This window comes from Pimephales promelas, chromosome 19 (genome assembly GCF_988280905.1).
Source record: "Pimephales promelas chromosome 19, fPimPro1.hap1.1, whole genome shotgun sequence".
Lineage (NCBI taxonomy): Eukaryota > Metazoa > Chordata > Actinopteri > Cypriniformes > Leuciscidae > Pimephales > Pimephales promelas.
In genome coordinates, this window is record NC_142787.1 from 18,397,670 (window position 1) to 18,419,697 (window position 22,028).

Below are 22,028 nucleotides of genomic sequence, written 5' to 3' on the forward strand. Positions count from 1 at the left end.
TAAGGCAATGACTCCTCGGTGACAAACCACTCAAATTTACGCTAGAAAAACCTGCTATAAAAGACAAAAACTTTCAAAGATGTGCCAAAACACAATATTAAAAATAAAACTGTATAAAAACACATTGTACTCATAAATGTGTCCATCTGTATATCTCCAATAAAGAAAACAGGTGGAGAAAAGACAAGTTATAGAGTTCATTAAGATTCTACAGGCTTTATTATCTCATTTAAATAATCATTTAATTAGCCAAGCTCAAAATTACAAGAGGAAGTTTTTTTTGTGTTTTGTTTTTATTAAAAATGTTTCAAACCTCATGGGTGTCTGTAAAACATTACAATGAAAAGTCAATCAACACAAACCCAAATGTTGATGTGTCAAATGCCCACTTGCCCCACCCGACCCCATTGAACCGTCAACAATAATAACTGCCATACCCTGATATTGACCCCAAATCATTTACAAGAGGTGACAGGAGCTAGCTGGTGCTTTCCTTTTGTCCAATATTATCACATAGGGAAAACAGTGTCAACTCTTTAGGGCCCACCTCTGCATTAAAGAAAATATACAAAAAGAAAAAGAAAAAAAAGTGGCTAGGTATGTACGCTATGATTAGATCACTGCACCATGGCTTATTCAACTCACAACCATTCACAGAAAAAAAAAAAGAAAAGAAATTCATTTATATACTTAATATATAAACTGCTATTTACTTCAGTTTAGTCTACAGAGGATGACGTGCAGATTGTTAATATTTCGTGTTTGTCTTTGGAGATGGTTGTAATTAAAGATGACGCAAGAGGCTTCAGAGCAACGAGATGCCACTAGTTTTCCAATGAAGGTATTGTATGTCCAGGGAACTAACTGGGTTTAGACATGGTCAGGACAGGCTTCAGTAGAACAGAACATGGAGCACAAAAAAAACTAAATAAAAAAAATAAAAACAAAGCTTTTTTGCTCCCATGATTGGAGGATGACTTCAAAAAGGAAAGAACAGGTACAAGTGATGGAATGTCCTTATCAGCCTTTAATCATCCTCACCATCATCCTAAAAAGGGGAGGTAGAGAAAAAAAAAAAGATTTGATCCATGTCAGTTTCTGAATTCTATGCAAATAATAAATGCAAACACTTCACATTAATTATCCATGTCCTAAACCACACTAACATATGGTATGCCTTCATATTAAAGCGTCTCACCTCACCGTCTTCTCCATCATCCTCTTCATCATCCTCTCCTTCATCCTCATCCCCCTCTTCATCAATGTCCTCCAAACCCTCCTCCTCTTCCTCATCGTCATCATCCTCACCTTCACCCTCTTCATCATCCATATCAGGCACCTGAGCACAGAGAGAGAGAAGTTAAATACAAGTTCTGACTGTCATTACAGCAAGCGTTTAGCAATAATAATATTTCCTACCAGATAGTACTGCAGGGGGTTGGGCCAGATGTCATCTTTAATAACCTCTCCGAGTTCATCAGCCCCTGCGTCAGAGTGATCAGTAAACCAGGTGAAGAAGCTCTCTGGCTCTTCATGTTGCCTTTTCTTCCCTGCCTTATTCGGTGTCTGTCCAGTACGCTTCGTCAGGTCCTGCATCATACATAATCGGTTAATAGACATCCAAACAGGAACAGCATTAGTCCAAAACTAACCCCAAAAAATTGTTAACCCACCTTTCCAGTCTTCCATTTGAGTTCAGTGGATTTTGAAGACGGGTCACCACTCTCATTCAAGTGGAACTCTTTTGAGAGGACTTTGTTTTCAAAGTATGGATTTTCATCAAAATACTAGAGAGAGTATAAAATTACAGGTCAGACACTTTAGTTGTGCACTACTATTAAATTTGACCAGAAGAAAAGTTGAAATACTTTACTTACAAAATCTATTCTGTAACCTGATTTGATGTCCTCAAACTCTGTGACCTCCACTCTGGTCAGGTAATGAAGTGCTTCTTCATCCTCCTCACCGAGCAAGGCTGAGACTATTAGTCAAATCAAAAACAAGATATTAGAAATTAATATATACATACAAACCAACCAAATTTAATAACAGCAAGGATAGGTTTTAATATCTAACCTTGTGGATGGTTGACGAATGTTGTGACCCAGAAGTTTGGAATTTTGGCTATGAGTTCTGATCTCTTCTGGAAGAATGGCTGACGTAGCTTGTTGTACTTCTGCTCTACTTTTAAAATCTCCTCACTTGCCTGCTCGTTCAATCTGTAGAAAGCAACAGAAGCTATATTAGATGCATCTGAACATATACACTTACAAATAATACTTCAGAACCACTGGTAAGCTTACCTGTCGATTTCATTCTGTACTTCATCAATGTGTTCAATAGCCTCCTGTTGCTCTTTTTCTGAAATGCAATAAAAAAAAACAATAACTTAACCATTTTCTTCATGTGTTATAAAATGTAGTGAGATGAAACAGCACGTGTATGCAGTCCTTGTAACATAAAAAGCGTGACTTTTAAAGTTACACTCAAATGCAATTATATATAAAATGAACAAAGTAAACACGATGCCTTTCGTAAATCATAACAAAAAGCAGTCTTATGTAACGCTAGTTTGATCTAATTAAAAAAATGGAAAAGTTAAAGTGAAAGCGAGGTGTAACACCAGACGACCAGCTCAATCCGGTAGTTTCAGCAGCAGCTGCGCGAGGCCGCGAGGTTTAAACGGTGGAGGCCACGCGTTGGGCCACATTTACCGTTCTCTCAATGAATACACATTACTGCGGTGCATTTAAAGTTACATCAGTTTAGAAAGTAATTTTGCCCACTTAAGCGTCCGTAAAACACGTCTACGGTTATATGTGATGCAGCGTGGTTTAGCAACACATGGGGGAATGGCTCATGATGGCGGGTAGACACAATAACCAGTTAAGTTAGCCTGTTAGCACACAACATGGGCTCAAAACAACGCACACATTTTTTAAGTAAATGTTGGTTTAAAACGTCACGCTCAAGCACATGAGTGGAAACAATCAGTACATTTACGTTTTAATAAATCAAAAGGCACGCGAGCGCAATGCTAGTCGCGCGTGGCACAATAAAGCCGTCGCGCGAGGAAACATGGCCTCCGGTGCGCGCGGTATCCTTTTACTGCAATTACAACACAAAATCGACTTATGTTGGATTAAACCGTCACAGATTCGGGCTTTTATTAAAGACTAAGACAAAACCTAGACGAATAATTCATATTGATATTCGTGCTTTATACGCAAGAGATGTAAATTACTGAAAATGGCGGTGCGCAGGAGGCCGCCATTACTTTACCCGAGGTCTCGTCCGCTCCGTCGTGATTCGAGTTCTGCTCCTTTCGGCTCACTTTCGCCGCCGACGCCGACATTATTCCCCCACAGTCGAGGATTTGCCTTCTTACTCCTGAAACAAAAACTCCGGAACGTCCACCTCCGCTCGTGGAAAGCGAAAGAAGGAGAAATAAAGTTGGTTCTAGCTCAGTTTAGAAGTGCGAATAACACAACGTGTGTTGCGCTTCCCCTCCACACATACAACACACACTCAAATGAGAGATGCGTATCACACCACGCGCCTCCTCTTTTCTGACACCCGCCACTGTGCTCGCATGCGCGCCCCCTCTGGCCGTTCCGGGAATGAGAATTAAGAGCCACGCCTCCTCCATACTAGAATAGAAAATAGGCCCTAGTGCACACAACAGGATTTATAAAATAAAGCAGCTCTGGATATAGAAATTAAATATTGAACATTGGTTATAAAACTATAATTTAAAAGTGGTACGATTTTCCATTGTTTTTGAGAAATACAGGAAAAAACAGCAATATTCGAAAATATACAATTTAAAATCTGTTGTTTGTTTTCCTATTTTAATATATTTAAAAATGTAATTCATTCATGTGATAGCAACGCTGAATTTTTCAGCATCATTACTCTAGTCTTCTGTGTGACAGGATCCTTCAGAAATCATTATGCTGATTTCCTGCAGAGGAAACATTTCTTATTATTATCAATGTTGAATGCAGTTTTAAAATATTTTTGTGAAAAGTAATTAATAGAATCAGGTGTGCAAAATTAGGGTTGGAATGAAAACCTAGGATGGTAGCTCTCCAGGAGCAGGAGTGAGAACACCTGGTCTACAGTACCTGGACTAGTACATACTTTAGCCTATTGTTTGTAAAACTGTATAAGATAATGTTCTGAACTGAAAAGACTGCAAGAAAGGATTTAAACAACATGATTGCTGTTGAAGATGATAACTTGGAGGGGTGTTTTTAACACTTATACTATAATAATATAAATGGTATTCGGTCCATTAATGGTACATTGGTCCATATCATTTTGCCTACAGTATATAGCTAGGTAGTCTTCAGAATTTTTAATAATTTAATAATAATTTTACGGGATCCCCAAGAGTCCTAAATCATTTCGAACCCTGGTAAAAAAACCATGATACTTTTTTTCTCCCAAAATTTTATTTGATAAATAGAAAGCTCAAAAGAACATTTAGGCTGTTTGCAATATCAATCTTTAATATTATAAATGCATTTACTGTCACTGGTCAATTTAATGCATATTTGCATAATAAATAAAAGTAGGCCTATTCATTTCTTTTTAAAAAAACAATCTCTCTAAAAAAAAACTTGTCCCATCCATCATACTGCTGAGTGACGATTAGGCTTTCTAAAGCAATATCAAGACCAGTCCTACGTTTTCTTTTTATCCATATTTTACACCATTATTTCACACACACACACACACACACACACACACACACACACACACACACACACACACACACACACACACACACACACACACACACACACACACACACACACACACACACACACACACACACACACACACACACACACACATATTCATATCTTTGGCACCATATTTCATATTTAACCTGACATTAGTTTAACAAGGTTACACAAGCTCTGAGATTTAATCCAAAATATCTAGCTGGAAACCGGTTTGAAAAATCCTGTATCAGTTCATTAATTCATTAATTGACCTGAATGCCAGATTTGTCAGTGTTTATATATTTATAGATATTTTCACTTTTGTATCTGATGGTGCTGACTGTGTTATTGGCAGAATACATTTGATGAAGATAGGCCTATGAATTTTAAGGGGAAATTACGCATGCATCAATGTTTAGAAATATTTAGCTAAGTCTAAACCTCCGACATAAGATAAATGCAAAGAGTAAATGCTTTTTTTCAGGCTATGTCTTTGTTAAAAGGTATGCTTTTGTGAAGCCAGAAATCAAAAAGGAAGGAGATGCATGTTTTTTATTCAAATTTATATATCACTTAATTTATATCACTTAACCAAGGGTTAGTTAACAGATAGTAGTTAACGGTTTACCCCTAAATGTGTAGTTTGTAGTTTCTAAATTACAATCACGCATTAGATAGGCTAAGTGTACTAATGAAAGATAATATTTGCCTTTATATAACAGTAGCTAAGTTTTTCATTTAAAGTGACAGAATAAACTAACTGAATTAAAGCATGAAGACTGTAATACGAGTCTTCTGCAACCTTTGTTTTTAGTGGAACAGATTTTTTTTAACAATTGAGTTACTGCTATACTTCAACAAACAACAATGTTTTGGGACCTCTAAACAATCCTCCATTTGTTTCCTCTTCTTCCACATTTTCTCCCTGCTTCACGGTTTTAGTTATTAATGCCTATCTCCAAGAATCCAAGACTTTTATTTTGAAAAATATAGTGTTGTCAGTGGGAAAAGGCGTGGCCGAATATTGTTCCCCGCTTCCCCGGTTTGGTGGTAGTAGCGGAGGACTGGGAAACACTAGCATCACTCCGCTGCCGGGGAGTCGGGAAACTGAGATTTTTTTTTATTTTTTTTACAAAATCAAATCGTTTATTTCGTTTTCTGTGATGATTACGTCAACTTGCTTTCATTTGGATACACCTTAGGAAGTTCTCCGAGTTCTAGGAGCGCAAGGTAAAAATGTCATTTAAGTTATATCTTCTCCTCGATCGATGTCTCTTGTTCTTCTGAATTGTGTCTCAGTTTGATTGTGGTCAGTTGTGTCGGCAAAAGGGGATTTAGGCCCACGGGGAGAATTTAAAACTTTTGTCATATATGGTAATAAATCAATGTATCCTGCCAGTGTATTTTCATTTGATGTCATCAGTCGCAGTTTGCTTTGACACGTTTATGTTTTGATGGAAAAATAATGTTGCATTTGTCATAAGGTGAGTAACTTTCTTATGATATGAATTATATATATCCTAATATCAGCTGGCAGTGTCATTTCATGAATACAGCACCCACTTTGGTTGTCCATGACTTTTTTTAGTAGTGAGTTTAGAGGGTTTTTTTGATTTTGGGCCTGAGCACTTTTGTCTGATCTGAGCACTTTTGTCAAATGTCATCATATTTATTTAATGTATTCATTAATACAAACTGTACTAAGCTATTCTATGGAATGCTATTTAGAATTGTTTTACTTGTATAGCATGTCACACCAGGACATGTCAACTTCATAACTATATATACATATATATATATATATATTTTTTTTTACTACACAATGTTATTTCGAAGTCTGTATCAATTATTTAAAAATAATAATAATAAGAAAAAGTCTGGTTCATCTTTAGAATGTGTCATTAATGGCAAGAAGATTTCCTTTAACTTATTTGGGAATAGTCTGTGATGAGTCAATGGCATCCACAGGTTTTTCCCATGAAGGCATTTGATGTGCTGTTTTGCATTGATTCTAGCAGGCAGCAGCACATTCCAGTCAACCCAACGCCCCCAAACATCCAAAGCATTTTGGGGAGTGCTTCAGGGTAGAGTATATAGGTAATGGCAGACCCTCATCATTTTGCATAATATTGTAAAAGGATGATTGCAGTAAGAATTCCCTTGTTATTATAGTTTTTTTCTTTTTTTTTAAATTGAGGATTACTCTCAAAAGCATAGCTTGTTGATTAACTTCGGCTGCATGAAGTAGGCCTATACTGTATGTGAATTTTACTTCATTTCTATTTGTTTTAGGGGAAGGGCACCTGAGGAATATCTGTCTTGGTATCAGATTCATGTCACTTTTATTGCTTTCAGATTCAGAAGTCAACATTTCCCACAGCTCAGCAGTGATTGAAATCATCAAAATCGATAAAAATTAAAGTTTTGATTTATCAAGAATTTCTGTACTAGCATACATTTTGGTCATGGTGAAGTGCGTCCAAGCTGCTGGGATGTTAACTTGTTGTAGCTTATGTCCCTCTTGCCAGAGTTGTTTATCGCTGAAGCATATTTTGTCTTGAACTCCTATAGGACTCCTAACTTTTCAGTTGATTCTTATGAAAAGATTTTTAATTGAGAGGGAGACCAGATTTACTCATAGAATTATTATCCAAGATAAACTTATTTTTTTTACTTGCCTTTTTTTTATTTTGGTGTTTTATATTATTTATGTATTTACTTTTTATTTCTTTTACTTTTTCTTGCCCATTAATATAGCTGTGGTATTGCTGGCATGGTGTTGAATTGGGTTTTAGCTTGTTCACATAGTTCGCACCAGACTTTAACACTATAACTAATTTGGCCGAAACGGAAAATTCTTTTTTTCTGCTGTTTTGACTGAATGTTTTTGGTTGTCGAAATTTCAGTGTGTCACTAGCAAGCGGCAACATTCTAATCTGAAAAATGAAGCCTACCCGTAAGTGCGAAAAACTGCAATACATCGAAAATCCGCTAGAGGCCGGTCCCAAAAGGGAGCAAATGTCCATATACCCCATGTTAAAATGTCTGTTTTCACAGCATAAATTCATGTTTTTACAGTTTGGTCCCATGGACTTTTATTGTAATCTTCAATATGTTCCGAGTGCCTGACAACTGTGAGGGGGGTGAATTTTTTTCTAACTAGATCGTATTTAGATATAAAATGTATGACAAATAAGGGCGGTTAACTTTGATTGACAGCTGATAACGGTCTGCGCAGAGTGGAATTTGACGTCTCAGCCACGCATCATACCATGTATCCTTTCTGAACATTTGTATTTTGTATTTCCCAAGATTTTCCAGTATGACGCTGCCCATACCCCCCATAAACAGCCTCAAAACTGTTATTCGAAAGTCTATGGGTGATGTCATAGATGCTTTGTCCATATTTTTTACAGTCTATGGTCACTAGTCTTTATAATCTCAAAAAAATCAAAACATCCCTTCAACCTTCTCGCTCCATGTAATGTCCCTTTTCACAATCCAATCAATTCATAGTGAATGAAATCATATCCCAACCTACATTTTTTTTTTCTCTTTGAATATCCTTTATCGTAAATAGGGGTTGTGAAACCTGTTTCCTGTTAACTTTAATAATTTCAAAACGTTGTCAAAGAAACATTTCTAGTAGCTCATTTTGCATAAAATGCTGTAATGTTTTCTTTATATTTCTCATATGTTTTGGTCCTTCTATGAGCGCTTGGGATGCACGATATATCGGCCAGCATATCGGTACCGGCCGATATATGTTCATTTTTAATGTTATCGTTATCGGCCTGTTAAGAAAATGTGGCTGATATATTAAAGCCGACAAATAATGTATTATTCCCTTCAGCTGAGACACTTGTTGAGCACTGTTTATGTTTTTGAATTTATTGAAATATGATTGAAATCTCTTCAAAAAATTAAAATACGGTTCAGCGCAAATCTGTCATATCGGCTATACAACACTATAATGAGAACATCATTATAATTGTGCGCTTGGGACATGGATTTAATTGTGAGACTTTTGTACTTGTAATAAGGCTCTCAAAATTAGATAAAAATTTCGATATATCGGCTATCGGCTTTTAAATATAAAGAATTATCGGGTATCGGCTAAAATTTCCATATCGATGCATCCCTAGAAATTCGTATTGGTTTTAACAGATTTGGGTGTAAGCGACTGCCTGTATGCCCATTGGGACGTCCTGTGGACCTAGCAGAAAGACACTGACCCAGTTGTACCTCTCTTGAGCTGACTGCATTCTGCTTGATCACATTAGCAGCTCTCAGAGGAATGATTTCATTGAATGGAAGCTCTTATTAGTAGCGTCATGGTTCTTATGTTAGACCCTTGGACTGATGTCTCAGTTGATGGTAAAAAAAACGCTTAAAAGCAATGTTTCCTAACTATGAGCTCTTTAGTGATTTTTTTTATAGGCTTATAGCTTATTTACAGGTTTCGACCTCCTGCTGTTATAATTGCAGAATGTTCAGTGTGTGTATGTGTAATCAACTGTCCAAACAAACACATTCCTCCCATCAGGCTTCATACTGATGCTCAATTAACAAGCGGCTGCTGTGTCAGGTCTGCCAGGAATTTCCATTAGATGTGTGTCTGAAATAGCCCAAAGAATAACCCAAACACGAGACAAAACAAAATTCGAGAGATATGGTGAGGAAATTGAATCCCTTGAACTTCACAGGACCATCTTGCCTGTTTTGCATATCAAACGGTTTGTTTAGCCAGAGCGTCAGTAGGTCAAGATTGTGGTCACCGTTTAGTGGGCCATTAGAGATGCCTGGACTGTTCTGTCCTGCTTGGATTCCCTCTCGAGAGAATACGTTTTTGTTTTTCAAAAGCTTCGTATTATTCCCCACAAGGTCCGCTTTCCTTTAATGTTTGAGAAAAAAGGGCGAACTTCACTGTGGCCTTCCTGTCAGACTGGGACAGACCAATGTCTTTACCACATGGATCTCCCTCTGCAATACAACATCTGTTTTTGTGTGTGTGCACTGCTGTTTTAGGATTTTTGCCTTATATTCCTATTTTTGCACATTTATTTAATTTATTTCAAAGAGAGGGTCCATTTAGCTATATATTTTTTTACCCACCACACTGGATGCATTTTCTCATCCTGCACTACACAAGGGCCAAATGACTTTCCCACCATGTTGCACATATTTAAGGCATCGTCACATGCTGTGCCTTTCAAAGGTAAACCAATCACCCAACGGGAAGTTTAAACATGACAATTAAGTCTAAAGGCCCAATCACACCAAGAAATATACCTTAGTAGTATAACAATAACTATATTAGCATAGCATAGGAGTCTGGGCCATGCAATTTACGGGAGTTTCCCGGGAGAAATAACAAACCGGGAGGGGTCTGGCAAACAGTAGAAACCGGGGAAAAACGGGAGTGTTGACAGGTTCCCCTTCACGCTCACTACTGTGCAGACCCGGATTCTGTAATCAGCGCAATGTGCCAGTGTCATATTGGGATAGTGGCTGCTTCATCTTTCTACAATAGAAGAGAGTGCGTCGTCCATATTTTTTACTGTCTATTGTCCCTATACAGGTTTTGTTTTTATTTGAACATCTGTGTTGAGGGCCACCTTCTGAACAGATGATCAGAGGCTTCTTTATGTACTTGGGATGACCCTTGACCCCAAGAGACATTGAAAGTCACACAGTTCCTCCACATAGTTGGAGTTGAGTTGAAAGAGAAACCCACCCCCATCCTCAAAAGCTTTGAAAGTATTTCTATCACTTTTTTTTCCCATTGGCCAATGCCTAGACAGACTAATTTTGGACAGACACTGGTGATCATTGAGTTTGTCTTGTTACCTGATATGAATTTGCTTGTGTGGGCCTGCATGTTTGAGGCTTTGAATTGTTTTTAGAAGTGTGTTGATGGATATGACTCTGTGTTGAAGTGTTGGAAGTGTTGGGGGCGCTGCGGTTCAGCGCTCAGATTTGTGCAAATGCCCGGAAGCCGTTTTCGTACTGAACACTGAAATCAAGTCTGGATGGTATTAGTATTTGATAGGAAGTTGGCCGCCATTACCTCTCAAGTGGGAAGTTAATTTGGGCAACTAACTGCTCCGCTGAAGAGTTTTTACTGCTGAGTGTCTTTCCCTTTAGTTTGGGGCTTGTACAGTTAAATTTTTATTGAAGAAATATGAGAAAGAAAGTGACCACATTACCATTGTGCACAACTAACTTCATTGCTAATGCTTGTTAAGAAACACTCACTGGATTTTCTGTTTTTTTGCAATTTTTTACCACTATAATGAAAGTTAGAATTAAATTTGGACATTCATTGCTTTTAAATATGAACTATTTGGATGTCTAGGCTATATTCTTTCAGTAAGCATGAGGGCTGAGAGTTGTGGTGTGGAGTTGGGTGTGGTGCTTTTTGTCTCCTTTTCAAACATATCAACTTAAAAGGCTTGTTTGGAAAAATGGGGGTGTTTAGGCTGGTGTCTATCCGGGCATTCCTCATCTATTTGCCATCAAAGTATCCAAATCACCTTATTTTCGATTTGCAAAGAGAGACCACATGGGGCAAGTAAAGTGTCTGAGTTCACTAGCTGCTTGAGCATGCACTGGAGGCTCTGGTTCTTGGTTTCTAGCTTGTACTTACATCAACATTAATACACTTATAGTTGCACAGACCTCAGTTGTAGACCTCTGTCTGTTGCCCTTACATTTATGATTTAATTAACCTTTATAAATGGGATACTATGGTATTTTTACATGCATATTTTTACATGTGGACCATCTTCACAAGTATACTGTGAAGGAAATTTACTATATAAATTCATAGAGCTGCTGTGTTTTTTTCTAGCCTCAGACTTAGCACTGTTGCTCTAGACTTTTAAAGCCTTTTAAGGCTTGACGCAGTTGGTCAGCTCTTCTAACTCGCCTGGCCTCCACCCATGATGATGAGATAAGAGAGGCAGTTCCATCCTCTTCTGTCTCTCCTCCAATCACACAGTGTTGTGTGCATTCAAACACTGGCCAATGACTGTTTTCCCCTAAAGTGTCTGAGTTTACAGTGTGTGTGAAGCTGTATAAATAGAGTCCTCTGGGACCGTTGTGTTACATTACAACTGTCTAAAAGCAAAAGCATAGACTTGAACATAATGTGTTCCCCGAGGAAAATAACCAGTGCTGGAGTAAGGTAATGAACTATTTCGATTAAAACTGTGCTTGATTAAATGCTATATTGAATGCTACTTGGCAAAAATATAGGTCTGAAAAATAAATGATCTGGCAGCATTGTCTTTATAATGTATATTTTTTGTCTGTGGCTGGGTTTACTTAGCACTGCATGCCATAATATTCAGAAACTTCTTTCTTTAACACTGTTTTCTGAACGAGTGGGGTATTTTAAATTGTCATCCAATATAAACTTGTTTTGCATTTTAGTGTGTTCTATTTGAATCTGCGTAAATACAGCCCAATTTATCCAAATGACTCCTTGTCTGCTTTCCTTTATTTAGATTACGCTGTAAATGTATCAAGAACTTGGAGCCAAGTATGAAAAAGGCGACCAAGCCCACGGCCGCCACCTCCAGAACCTCAGCGGGCACTAAGGCCCCAGGCAGACCAGAGGGAAGCAGCATTATGGGCACAGGTGGCAAGATGACAAACAAAAACCATAGTGCAGCTCCACTGTCTAAGGTAATTGTTTAGTATGGAGAAATTGGAAACATGTTTTTAATCATTATCAACATGTTGAACCAATTGCCAGCTAAGAGTGTTAGCTTGTGATTTGTCTAACAGATCATTAACTTAATGTTTTGCATGCCACCCAGGCAAAGAGCAATGATGATCTCCCAACGGTCAGTGCAGGAAGTGGAGCAGTGTCCACTAGCAACAGTAACACTACTGCTAGAAACAAGAGAGGAACCTCCTCTCAGAAGACCAGCAGCACTGAGACCAGGTCCAAGACCAGTTCAGGTAGCGCTAAGCATTACCTTGGTTCTGAAGTTGTTAAAGAAAAAGTGTGTTGCAAAATTACTTTGATACCCACACAGCTAATGAAATGTCTATAATATTTATGTAGTTGTGGAATGTTTCAGCTTACAACTTTTTTTCTTCTTCCAGTAGGTCTTTCAGGAAGGCGTGCCATGTCATCCACAGCCAAGGATCCAGGCTCGACCCGAGAGAACTTGCGAGAAAGAACCAGAGCCAGTGCTGCCAAAAAGCTTGCCGTACCCACTGATGCCATGCCTCAGAAGCGGTCACGATGCCATACTGTAGCTGAAACTGAGTCTCGCTTGACCAAATCTCGCTCAGACAGCCAGGTAAGTCATAAAGCAGTGCTGGAGTGTCAAGTGAACGACCTGCTGGGCTTAGCCAAGAGCAAAGACCTGGAGATCCTCCATCTCCGCTCTGAACTTAGAGGTATGAAGGCCCAGCTTGGTCTGGAAGAACTTGAAGCCCCTGATCCGGAACAAGGTTCTCAAGAAACCAAGCAGCCTCAGGAGAAAGAGGTTTCTCCTGTGATCAGTGCCACTGATGTGGAGTCCACTCTCCTCCTCCTTCAAGACCAGAACCAGGGCATCCTTGATGAGCTAAATATGCTGAAAAGTGAAAACCGAATGCTGAAGGATCGCCTCAATGCTCTTGGCTTCTCCTTGGAGCACCGTTTGGACAGCCCTAACAAAGGTCTGCGTTGCCCATCGCTTAGTCCTGAGCCTGTAGCTTCCGGCAGCAGTGGAGGTCAGCGTGTAAGCAGAGGAGGTAGCTTGCGCACGTCTTCCGCAGAAGGCTCTGCCCAAGGCTCTACCGAGGACCTTCTGTCAGAACCAAGACGTGTAGGTTCTCCTGATGCAGTAGACAGTGAGTGCAGTGAGGCCTACCAGCCAATCACCTCTAGTGATGATGCTCTGGATGCGCCCTCAGGTTTTGGATCGTCTTCTGAATCAGAAGGAGGACCACCGAGCCGGGAAAATTCCCGCAGGGGCAGCAGCGGGAACACCAGCGAGGTTTCTGTGGCCTGCCTGACTGAGCGAATCCATCAAATGGAGGAGAACCAACACAGCACGTCAGAAGAACTCCAAGCCACCCTGCAGGAACTTGCTGATCTGCAGCAGATCACACAAGAGCTGACCACAGAGAACGAACGCCTGGGCGAGGAGCGTGCCATTCTTGTCGACTCCCTCTGCCAACAAGGGGAGCGTCTGGAACTGTACGGAAGACAGCTGGACTACTTCCGGGGCCTTCTTGACGAGCACCGGGTGGCGTATGCCAAGGATGACGAAGATGCCAAAAGCGGGCGCTACGTGGAGCTGGAGAGGCGCTACGCCGAGCTGAACGAGGGCTCGCATTTTGAGCGGGAGCAACTGCTGGGTGTGCAGCAACAGCTAAGCAGTGCTCTCAAGATGGCGGAACAGGAGAATGCAGAAGCCCAAGGCCTGATGGCAGCATTGAAGGAGCGTGTCCATATGGCAGAGAGAGCTGTGGAAATGGAACGGAGGGAGCGGACCGTCGCCAAAGCAGAGTTGGAAGCTCTGAGGGTGGTGTCTGAAGGTGAGCAGGTGGAGCTGAACCGCTGCAGAATCCAACTTGAGCAAGAGAGGCAGAGAGTGGCCCAGCTCCTCTCCATCCACAATGCAGGGGATAAGACCGACATACGCCACCTGCTGGACAGCGAGAGATTAGACAAGGAGCGTGCCGAGGCCAAAGCGGCTCAGTTACAAGAGGAACTGGGGCACACGCGCAGTGAAGCTGCCCGGCTACAGGAGGCAATTAATAAGGTGAAATTGGCACACATATCTTTGATTATCATAAGTTGTCTTAAACAGTGTCCGAGGTCTGAAAATGTGCTACATTTGATGACGAACCTATTTCACAACACATTGTGTTCTATGTAGTATGTGTGAATGAAATTCAGACGTACTACATCTGCCATGTTGGCACTGTCATATGACTTACGCCTTCAGTTGCGTCGCTTCTCTGCCATTTACAAATCCTCTCCTGAGGCCTCATCAAATAGTATGACCATCATATGCACACTTTAGAATCTCTCCAGAAGTACTAGGTCATCCTAGTACTATTTGCCTACTCTTATGAATACTATGAATTCTAACATACTCTTTTCACGCACACTCTTTTTTTTTTTTTTTTGTCTACTATATAGTAGACCTATTCGGACACAGGGGCTACATCCAAAATCGTTTACGCTCTAGGTTCTTATTTTGAAGAAGTAATTACTTCATGGTCACAACAAAAAGTACGTTCTATATAGTATGAATGTAATCCAGACAAACTATGTTCGTCATATTGTCATTATCATGTGACCTACCAGTGTCAGTTGCATCGCTTCACTACCATTCATAAATCCTCTCCCTTGGCCTCATGGGATAGTAAAGTGTCCATCATATGCACACTTCAGAATCTCGCCGGACGTAGTATGTTATCCAGGTACTTTTTTCATACTCTTTTATGAGTACCGTGAGCTTCGACATAATACTTTTGTCACATCCTGAATTCACATATTGAATCCCCAGGTTAGCTAATACAGTTTCTAACATGTTACATGCCTGATGTATCCTTGCTAACATGTACACTTGTGTTCACTATAGCTTGAGGGTGAGTTCCGAGCATTTCGTGTCGATATCCAGGCACAGTTAGCGGAGCAGAAGCGGCTCCTCGAGCAGCAGTGCTCTTTGCTAGAAGAGAAGGATACAGAGATCGCTGACATGAAGGAGACCATCTTTGAGCTGGAGGATGAAGTCGAGCAACATCGGGCTGTCAAGCTTCATGACAACCTCATCATTTCCGACCTGGAGAGTAAGTCATAATCGTAGAATGCTTTCCATGGCTACTGGTCACTTAACGCTATTTATATGTCATTGACACAATTAATACAAGTATACAATTATATTGAATTGATGTATAAAATATATATTATTAATATATTTATCACAAATATTGTGCCGAAAAAGGTCCTTTCACACCAAGGACTAATGATAACGATAGATATAATTCAAAAAATCGTTAAATAGAAAACAACAGAAAAGTCCACAACACAACTTGGATGATAACGGCACAGATAAAAAATATCATTGGAATCATGTTTTTAGCGATTAAAACATTGACAGCCAATCAGAATTCAAGTGGCTGGTGACAAAACTGCAGCACATGCTTACAATAAACAGAATTATATTGTACGTTGGTGTGAATGCTAATGCAGTCCTGGTCAGATTTATTTTGCCCCCTTGGTAAATATGATCAAATAAATCTGCATTGTTAAACCTTTTGATATTTTATTTAAAAAATGAGCAGAATTCTAACCTTTTATAGTAAAAGAATGTGAATTGAAAGTGTGGGGAAAATCACAATATGAAATAAATGTTTTTCTCCAAAACACATTGGGAACAATTATTTGCTCCCTTTTATTAAATACTTTTTGCAACCGCCTTTTTCTAAGAAAACAGCTCTTAGTCTTCTCCTATAATGCCTGATGAGTTTGGAGAACACCTGACGAGATCAGAGACCATTCCTCCATACAGAAGCTCTCCAGGCGTTGCGTTGTATTTAATACAATAATAGTTATTGTTCTTGGTGTGAACGTTCCAGACTGAAGAAAAAATCTAAGTGAGAATAGTTTATTGTATTGGTGTATACTTATCTATAAATGTGTAAAATGTTTGTAATGTAAGATAGATCTCAAGTAAAGAATTGTACAGAAAACGTTTCTCTATGTATGTTACACAAATTTGACCAGATGCCCACAGTTTTGTTTTCATTATTTTGTAGTTATGCAGGCTGTCCACATAGAGGCGGCATCGAGCTATCTGAGTATGAAATACAGACATTTTCCTGACTTAACGTGTTTAGTTTTCAGTTTCATTTTATTGGAATGATAGTTTTACTGTATGAATTACCAAAAATCAAAACTAAAAAACATATTTCAAAAGATAACATAATTGTATAAAATTAAAATTAGGCATTTGAATAAAATAAACTTTCAGCAACACATTCATGAGCATTTAACTTTACTTGTAAATCTGTATTTGTTTCTGCCATTCCCCCCTCAGATTCCATCAAAAAGCTTCATGATCAGAAATATGATATGGAGAAGGAGATTAAGGTTCTTCACCGTAAATTGCGGGTAAAATTTCCCTGGGTCAGGGTTCTTATAGTAATTTTAATCTTAAAGATGGTTTGAAATTCCATCTTTGTGACTTTTCACCCAAGAAATTATCTTCATGATTCTCCAAAGGAATTTAACTGACACCTGTCACTCACAGGAGGAATCAGCCGAGTGGCGTCAGTTCCAAGCTGATCTGCAAACGGCCGTTGTCATCGCCAACGACATCAAGTCGGAAGCTCAGGAGGAGATTGGAGACATGCGGCGCCGCCTACAGGAGGCTCAGGAGAAAAATGAGAAGATGAATAAAGAGCTGGATGACCTAAAGAGCAAGAAGTAAGAGAAGATGTGGTGTAGATTTACAACCCAGAGTAAATGTGTTGTGACTACAAGGATAGTGATACTCAGAGACACAGGTTGTGTGATTGTGTTTTTATGTACAAATATTTGCATTATGCAGGATCTTTGAGTGTCAGGGTCTGTCTTGTTTTACAGGCAGGAAGAGGAGCGTGGTCGTGTGTATAATTATATGAATGCCGTGGAGAGAGACCTGGCTGCCCTGAGACAAGGGATGGGCCTTAGTCGACGTTCCTCCACTTCCTCTGAACCATCGCCCACCGTCAAAACACTTATTAAGAGCTTCGACAGCGCCTCGCAAGGTTCACAAAACATGCAGATTTATGCAGATGCATTCTCATATTTGGAGTGGTGTGGCTTATTGTTTATAATTCTTTACTGGTAAACAAAAGGTTGTTGGTTGTCCAAACCCTACAAGGGCGTTTGCACTTGCAAGTGTTCTGCAGGTCGCTTTTAATAAAGAAATGACAAATTAATAATATGATATACTCGCATGTAGGGCTGAACGATATCGATATTGCAATATGGTTTAGTGTGATTGTCAAATTGCGCAGGCTGTAATAAAATGTAATACAGATATGAGATGCAGGTTTCAGAGGGAAGCGCAGTGTTTACACACCTGATGTCATGAGCTAAATGAACACAGCGCTGCATTTCACTGCATTTTTATGCGCCGGCAACCCATCAAAATAAAAGCTTGATGGATTACTGTTTGAAAATTAAGAAATTCAAATGTAAACACGATTAGTGTAATCTAGTGTACTATTAGTGTACTATTACAGTTCAATAGTATTATTATTGCTACAATATGTCTTATAGTTTTATTTAATAACAGTATCACAATTAAATCACAATAATAATTATTTTATAGTCATATTATAGTCATATTATTAATTTGTCTAAAACAGTGGGAATGGGGCTTATGAAAAAAAAAATCAACTCCAGAAAACATTTTGTTTACACTTTACTTAAATTAAGATACTTTCACTCACAAATAATACAGCAATTAACACATTGAATAAAATTTTACTGTAGAAAAATTAGTAATATTATAGTGAAGATTTTCCTAAATCATTCAGCCATTTTGCCATTTAAAACTTTGCTGAAAATTACTTTTTACTCTGAAGGCTTTTTTTTTTTTTATATATATATTTTCTATGCAGATGGACTCCCCAAAAAAATTCACCCCACTCACTCTAGAATGATTCATTCTTTTCAAATTGCTAGTGTTATTCCAGTATCGTAACTACTAGCCTGCAAATATATGAAGCCATGTATATTTTCTTTTACAAGTCGCATGATCTGTGTGTCCTTTTGTCCACCCGTCTCTCTGTACAGGTCCTGTTCCAGCCAGTCCGGTTGCTGCTGCCGCTGCTGTTGTTGCTGCCACCGCTATTTCCAGAACCCCCCTCAGTCCCAGTCCAATCAAAACCCCTCCTGCCGCTGCTGTCTCTCCTATACAGGTACAAACAATCAGTATTAACTAGTGTATGTATATAGTCCTATAACCAAAACCCTAAATGACATGACTAGTTTATATCAGGTTATGAATATATTACAATAGTGTTATATGTATCACAATAAAGTTGCATTTGCTGGCTATTCAACCCCTAAATTATTTATATATTACACAATTAAATTACGTAATAATGTCTCTCTTTTTTTTTAGCTTTTTAGTAATATTCTGCATAACAAATCATTTTAAAGTTTGACATCAAGCATTATTTAACCTTCACCTAAAATCAAATGATTTGAAACAGTTACACTACCATAATTTAGAAAGAAATCTCTTCTTCTCTCCAGAAAAAAACAGTAATATTGCTAAATGTTATTAGAATTTAAAATAACTGTTCTATTATAACTTTTTTAAAAAGCAGCCTTGAGTTTTACATGATCCTTCAGAAATCATTCTAATGCTTATTTGCTTCACAAGTAACATTTCTTATTATTATCATATTATTATTTCTTTTATTTTTAACAATTGAATGCATCTTTGCTGAACAAAAGTATTTATTTCTTTACTGGCCCCAAACCTTACATTTGTGTAGTAGCCTCATGTTAATAGTAAGCTGACTTTGCTGTGGGATAGATGGGTCCATGTTTGATAGATGCATTAGGACGGATCTCTGATCACTCTAGCAGATGTCTGGATTCTTGTTTATGGGGATTTTCTGACCTAACACCTTTTTTCTGTCAAATGAGATCTCCAGACTGTGTGTGTGCGTGTCTAGCTGGAGTAGGGCTTTCCTTTTTCTCTCCCTCCGTCCATGGATGTCCTTTGCTGTGTTTCTCTTTTTTAATAGGACATAGAAGTCTCCTCAAAATGTGCCAAAACAGGATGTTATTGTAAGGACAGAAAAAAAAAAATCAGACAGTTTGACGTACTTTGAGTGCTAGAAGTTTGAGCCACAGAGATTTTGTTTGTTTTGGTGAATTTGAGTTTTAGAACATGATGTTCTATGGACATCATCACGAAATCACGCAACGTGAAGCGAAAGTTCACATTTGAACATCCATTTTGAGATAAAACAGTAAAAAAAAACAAAATCCCTGAAGCAAAACCAGAAAATATTTTCTTGGGCATGGGCCAATGAAAATTTGCCTTGCAATAGACCTCAGTCAGGGTAGCTCCATAGTTTACATGAATGAAAATGAGGTTGTGAGAGATAGAATACAGTGTGTTCAATGGATTGTTTACTTTGCTGACGTATCGTATGTCCTAAAAATAAAAACACGTGCCATTGTAATGACTGACTGTACGCTTATCCCTAACAGCCTCATTTTCATTTGTGTTAAATTCAATGTGGCATCTAACCGTATTATGGTCTATCACCCTCAGCATCATGGCGAACGAGTTTTGGCAAGCTCGACTCGTAAAATATTAGAAAATCAAGTAAAATTTTAAGATCTATGATTGTTTATGTGGCTTTAGAATAAAATTGTAACGATGTTCAAGTTCAGGGAAGAAGAAGGCAGGGACCTTTAATCACCAAAATAAATAAAACCAACCAATACAAGCGTCAGCCCCTCATGGACGACTGCCACTTGTAAACATAATAAAACACAACATAACATCCCAGGTCCTGTCCTCTCTTGTCTTCCGCTGTCGTCACTCGTAGTTTTTTCCTTCCGGAGCTCCTCCGTGGGACTCAAGACCGATGTGTTGTGCAGGTGTTGCTCATTATCATTTGCTCCCACAGTTCTCAGCCCCATCCTCATTAACGCCTCAGAAAATAGTTGTTTCACATTTTAAATGGAGATTTGCAAGTTGATGTCGAGTTGATTATAGATTATTTTGTGTAGACAATATGAAATGAACTCAACTCAACTCCCACCATATGACCAAATAAGGAATTTAATATTTTCTTTGAACTTATTTACTTTTCTGAAAGTAAAATTATGTAGGCATTCGTTGTTTAGCATCCCTGTCCCAAAGGTTCACAGAGAAATGAGAAAGAGATATGTAAGGTTTTTGAAATGGTCAATTGTGTTTCATAAAGCTATAATGTTCTTTCTGCAGAGAGCCAATATTTTCTTGCTTAAGCATGATTGTATTTGTGAAATGGTGTTATTGGGCACAAGAAACAGAAATTTTCCAGAAATTATATTTACCAACCATTTGTCTTTGCTAGGACTGGACTGTTTATCCAATTAGGCTGTGAAAAATAAGTGCTTTAAAAGCGTCAATAATTCACAGCTAACTTTGTTGATGTGTTGACCACCTGAGCTCCATTCTTCATTGATTTTCATTAATGTGCTTTGAGCTAGGCCTGAGTAATATATATTGTATATTCATGATATATTTATATGATTTTGCTTTTCTAAAATCGTCACAGATATTCATGACACTAGACTTGCAATCCTTGTCTCATGATTTGTATTTTTGTACTAATAATTTGTGTTTTGTATTGGGGTACTATTTTACAGAGACACACCATGAGCTCAGCCAAACCTCTGTCATCAATGCTGGACAAGAGGTCGAGCTACACGGACCTGAGCATACCAGGTGAGCTGACGTTAGTCACACTGGAAATCTAACTCCTTGATCTTTCAGTCTTCCCTCACTCCGGTTTAATCTAGTTATTCAGAGGCCAACTCGGAGTTAAAGGTCATGTGTAATTGTGCTGTACCGTTTCCCTCAGGCTTAACATTTGCTGTTAATGACCAGAGATTGTGTACCAGACCTTGAGGAGGAAGCAGGATATTTATTTTAGAAGAGCACAAGCTTAGTCATGCCGCATAAAGCCAGTTATTCTTTTTCATGATTGTATGTGTGATTTCATGTAATCCAATAGCAGACCACCTCCTTCGGACCTCACCTGTAACGCGCCCCGGCTGCGGCCTCCAGAGGATGACAAACATAGACTCGAATAAATCCATATCAGGTACGTTTGGACCTTGAGTACTCGTTCTGCGACATCTAGTCAAGTACTCGACTATACAGTTTCTCACTATTAAATCGCTAAAGAGTTAGTTCACCTAAAAATGATTTACTCACCCTCACGTCGTTTTAAACCCATAAGACTTTTGTTCATTTTTGGAACACAGATTAAAATATTTTTAATAAAATCCGAGAGATTTCTGTCTTTCCATTGAACGTCAATTCACCCAAATTAAAAAACTTTCACAAAAAGAGTGTAAAATAAGCTAAATCCAAGTCTTTTGAAGAGACATGATCGTTTTATACGATGTACAGATTTAATTTGGGCTTTTTTTACATAAAATCCGATCCAAAGCACGCACATCTACAGCAAAGCAATATGTTGCTCAAATTGGGTTCTCAATAAAATAAGGAAATTGATAAAAAGGGGAATATAGTCGGCACA

General features: G+C 38.6%; 2 protein-coding genes across 7 annotated transcripts in view; one reads left to right on the forward strand and one right to left on the reverse strand.

Moving 5' to 3' along the window:
* Positions 1–200: 200 nt before the first annotated feature.
* setb (SET nuclear proto-oncogene b) lies at positions 201–3,566 on the reverse strand. Of its 2 annotated transcripts, none has more exons than XM_039668864.2 (8): positions 3,283–3,566; positions 2,304–2,361; positions 2,077–2,219; positions 1,878–1,981; positions 1,674–1,787; positions 1,420–1,590; positions 1,204–1,339; positions 201–1,048 (listed from the first exon to the last, which is right to left on the reverse strand). In XM_039668864.2, the coding sequence occupies exons 1-8, from the start codon at positions 3,353–3,355 to the stop codon at positions 1,044–1,046; spliced, it is 804 nt and encodes a 267-aa protein (XP_039524798.1). In that variant the 5' UTR covers positions 3,356–3,566; the 3' UTR covers positions 201–1,043. The 2 variants fall into 2 exon arrangements, with proteins under 2 accessions (XP_039524798.1, XP_039524797.1); XM_039668863.2 differs by having other exon boundaries at positions 1,199–1,339.
* Positions 3,567–5,781: 2,215 nt separating this feature from the next.
* specc1lb (sperm antigen with calponin homology and coiled-coil domains 1-like b) overlaps positions 5,782–22,028 on the forward strand; it is a 28,866-nt gene continuing 12,619 nt past the window's right edge. The window contains exons 1-11 of one of the 5 annotated variants that reach the window (XM_039668870.2): positions 5,782–5,963; positions 12,245–12,425; positions 12,560–12,704; positions 12,852–14,506; positions 15,335–15,542; positions 16,793–16,866; positions 17,006–17,181; positions 17,341–17,504; positions 18,541–18,665; positions 21,130–21,208; positions 21,498–21,587. In XM_039668870.2, the coding sequence (XP_039524804.2) occupies positions 12,282–12,425; positions 12,560–12,704; positions 12,852–14,506; positions 15,335–15,542; positions 16,793–16,866; positions 17,006–17,181; positions 17,341–17,504; positions 18,541–18,665; positions 21,130–21,208; positions 21,498–21,587 (2,860 nt within the window). In that variant the 5' untranslated portion in view covers positions 5,782–5,963; positions 12,245–12,281. Of the gene's footprint in view, positions 5,964–11,828; positions 11,923–12,244; positions 12,426–12,559; positions 12,705–12,851; positions 14,507–15,334; positions 15,543–16,792; positions 16,867–17,005; positions 17,182–17,340; positions 17,505–18,540; positions 18,666–21,129; positions 21,209–21,497; positions 21,588–22,028 lie in introns of those variants that run through there. The other 4 variants (XM_089123524.1, XM_039668867.2, XM_039668866.2 and 1 more) reach the window with 4 other exon arrangements.

Excerpts from the sequence above, each read along its gene's own strand:
- setb (XM_039668863.2), bottom strand. The coding sequence starts at position 3,355 with ATGTCGGCGTCGGCGGCGAAAGTGAGCCGAAAGGAGCAGAACTCGAAT. Across the intron at positions 2,220-2,303 it reads GTACAGAATGAAATCGACAG|ATTGAACGAGCAGGCAAGTG; the intron begins GTAAGCTTACCA and ends TGCTTTCTACAG. Across the intron at positions 1,591-1,673 it reads TCAAATGGAAGACTGGAAAG|GACCTGACGAAGCGTACTGG; the intron begins GTGGGTTAACAA and ends TGTATGATGCAG.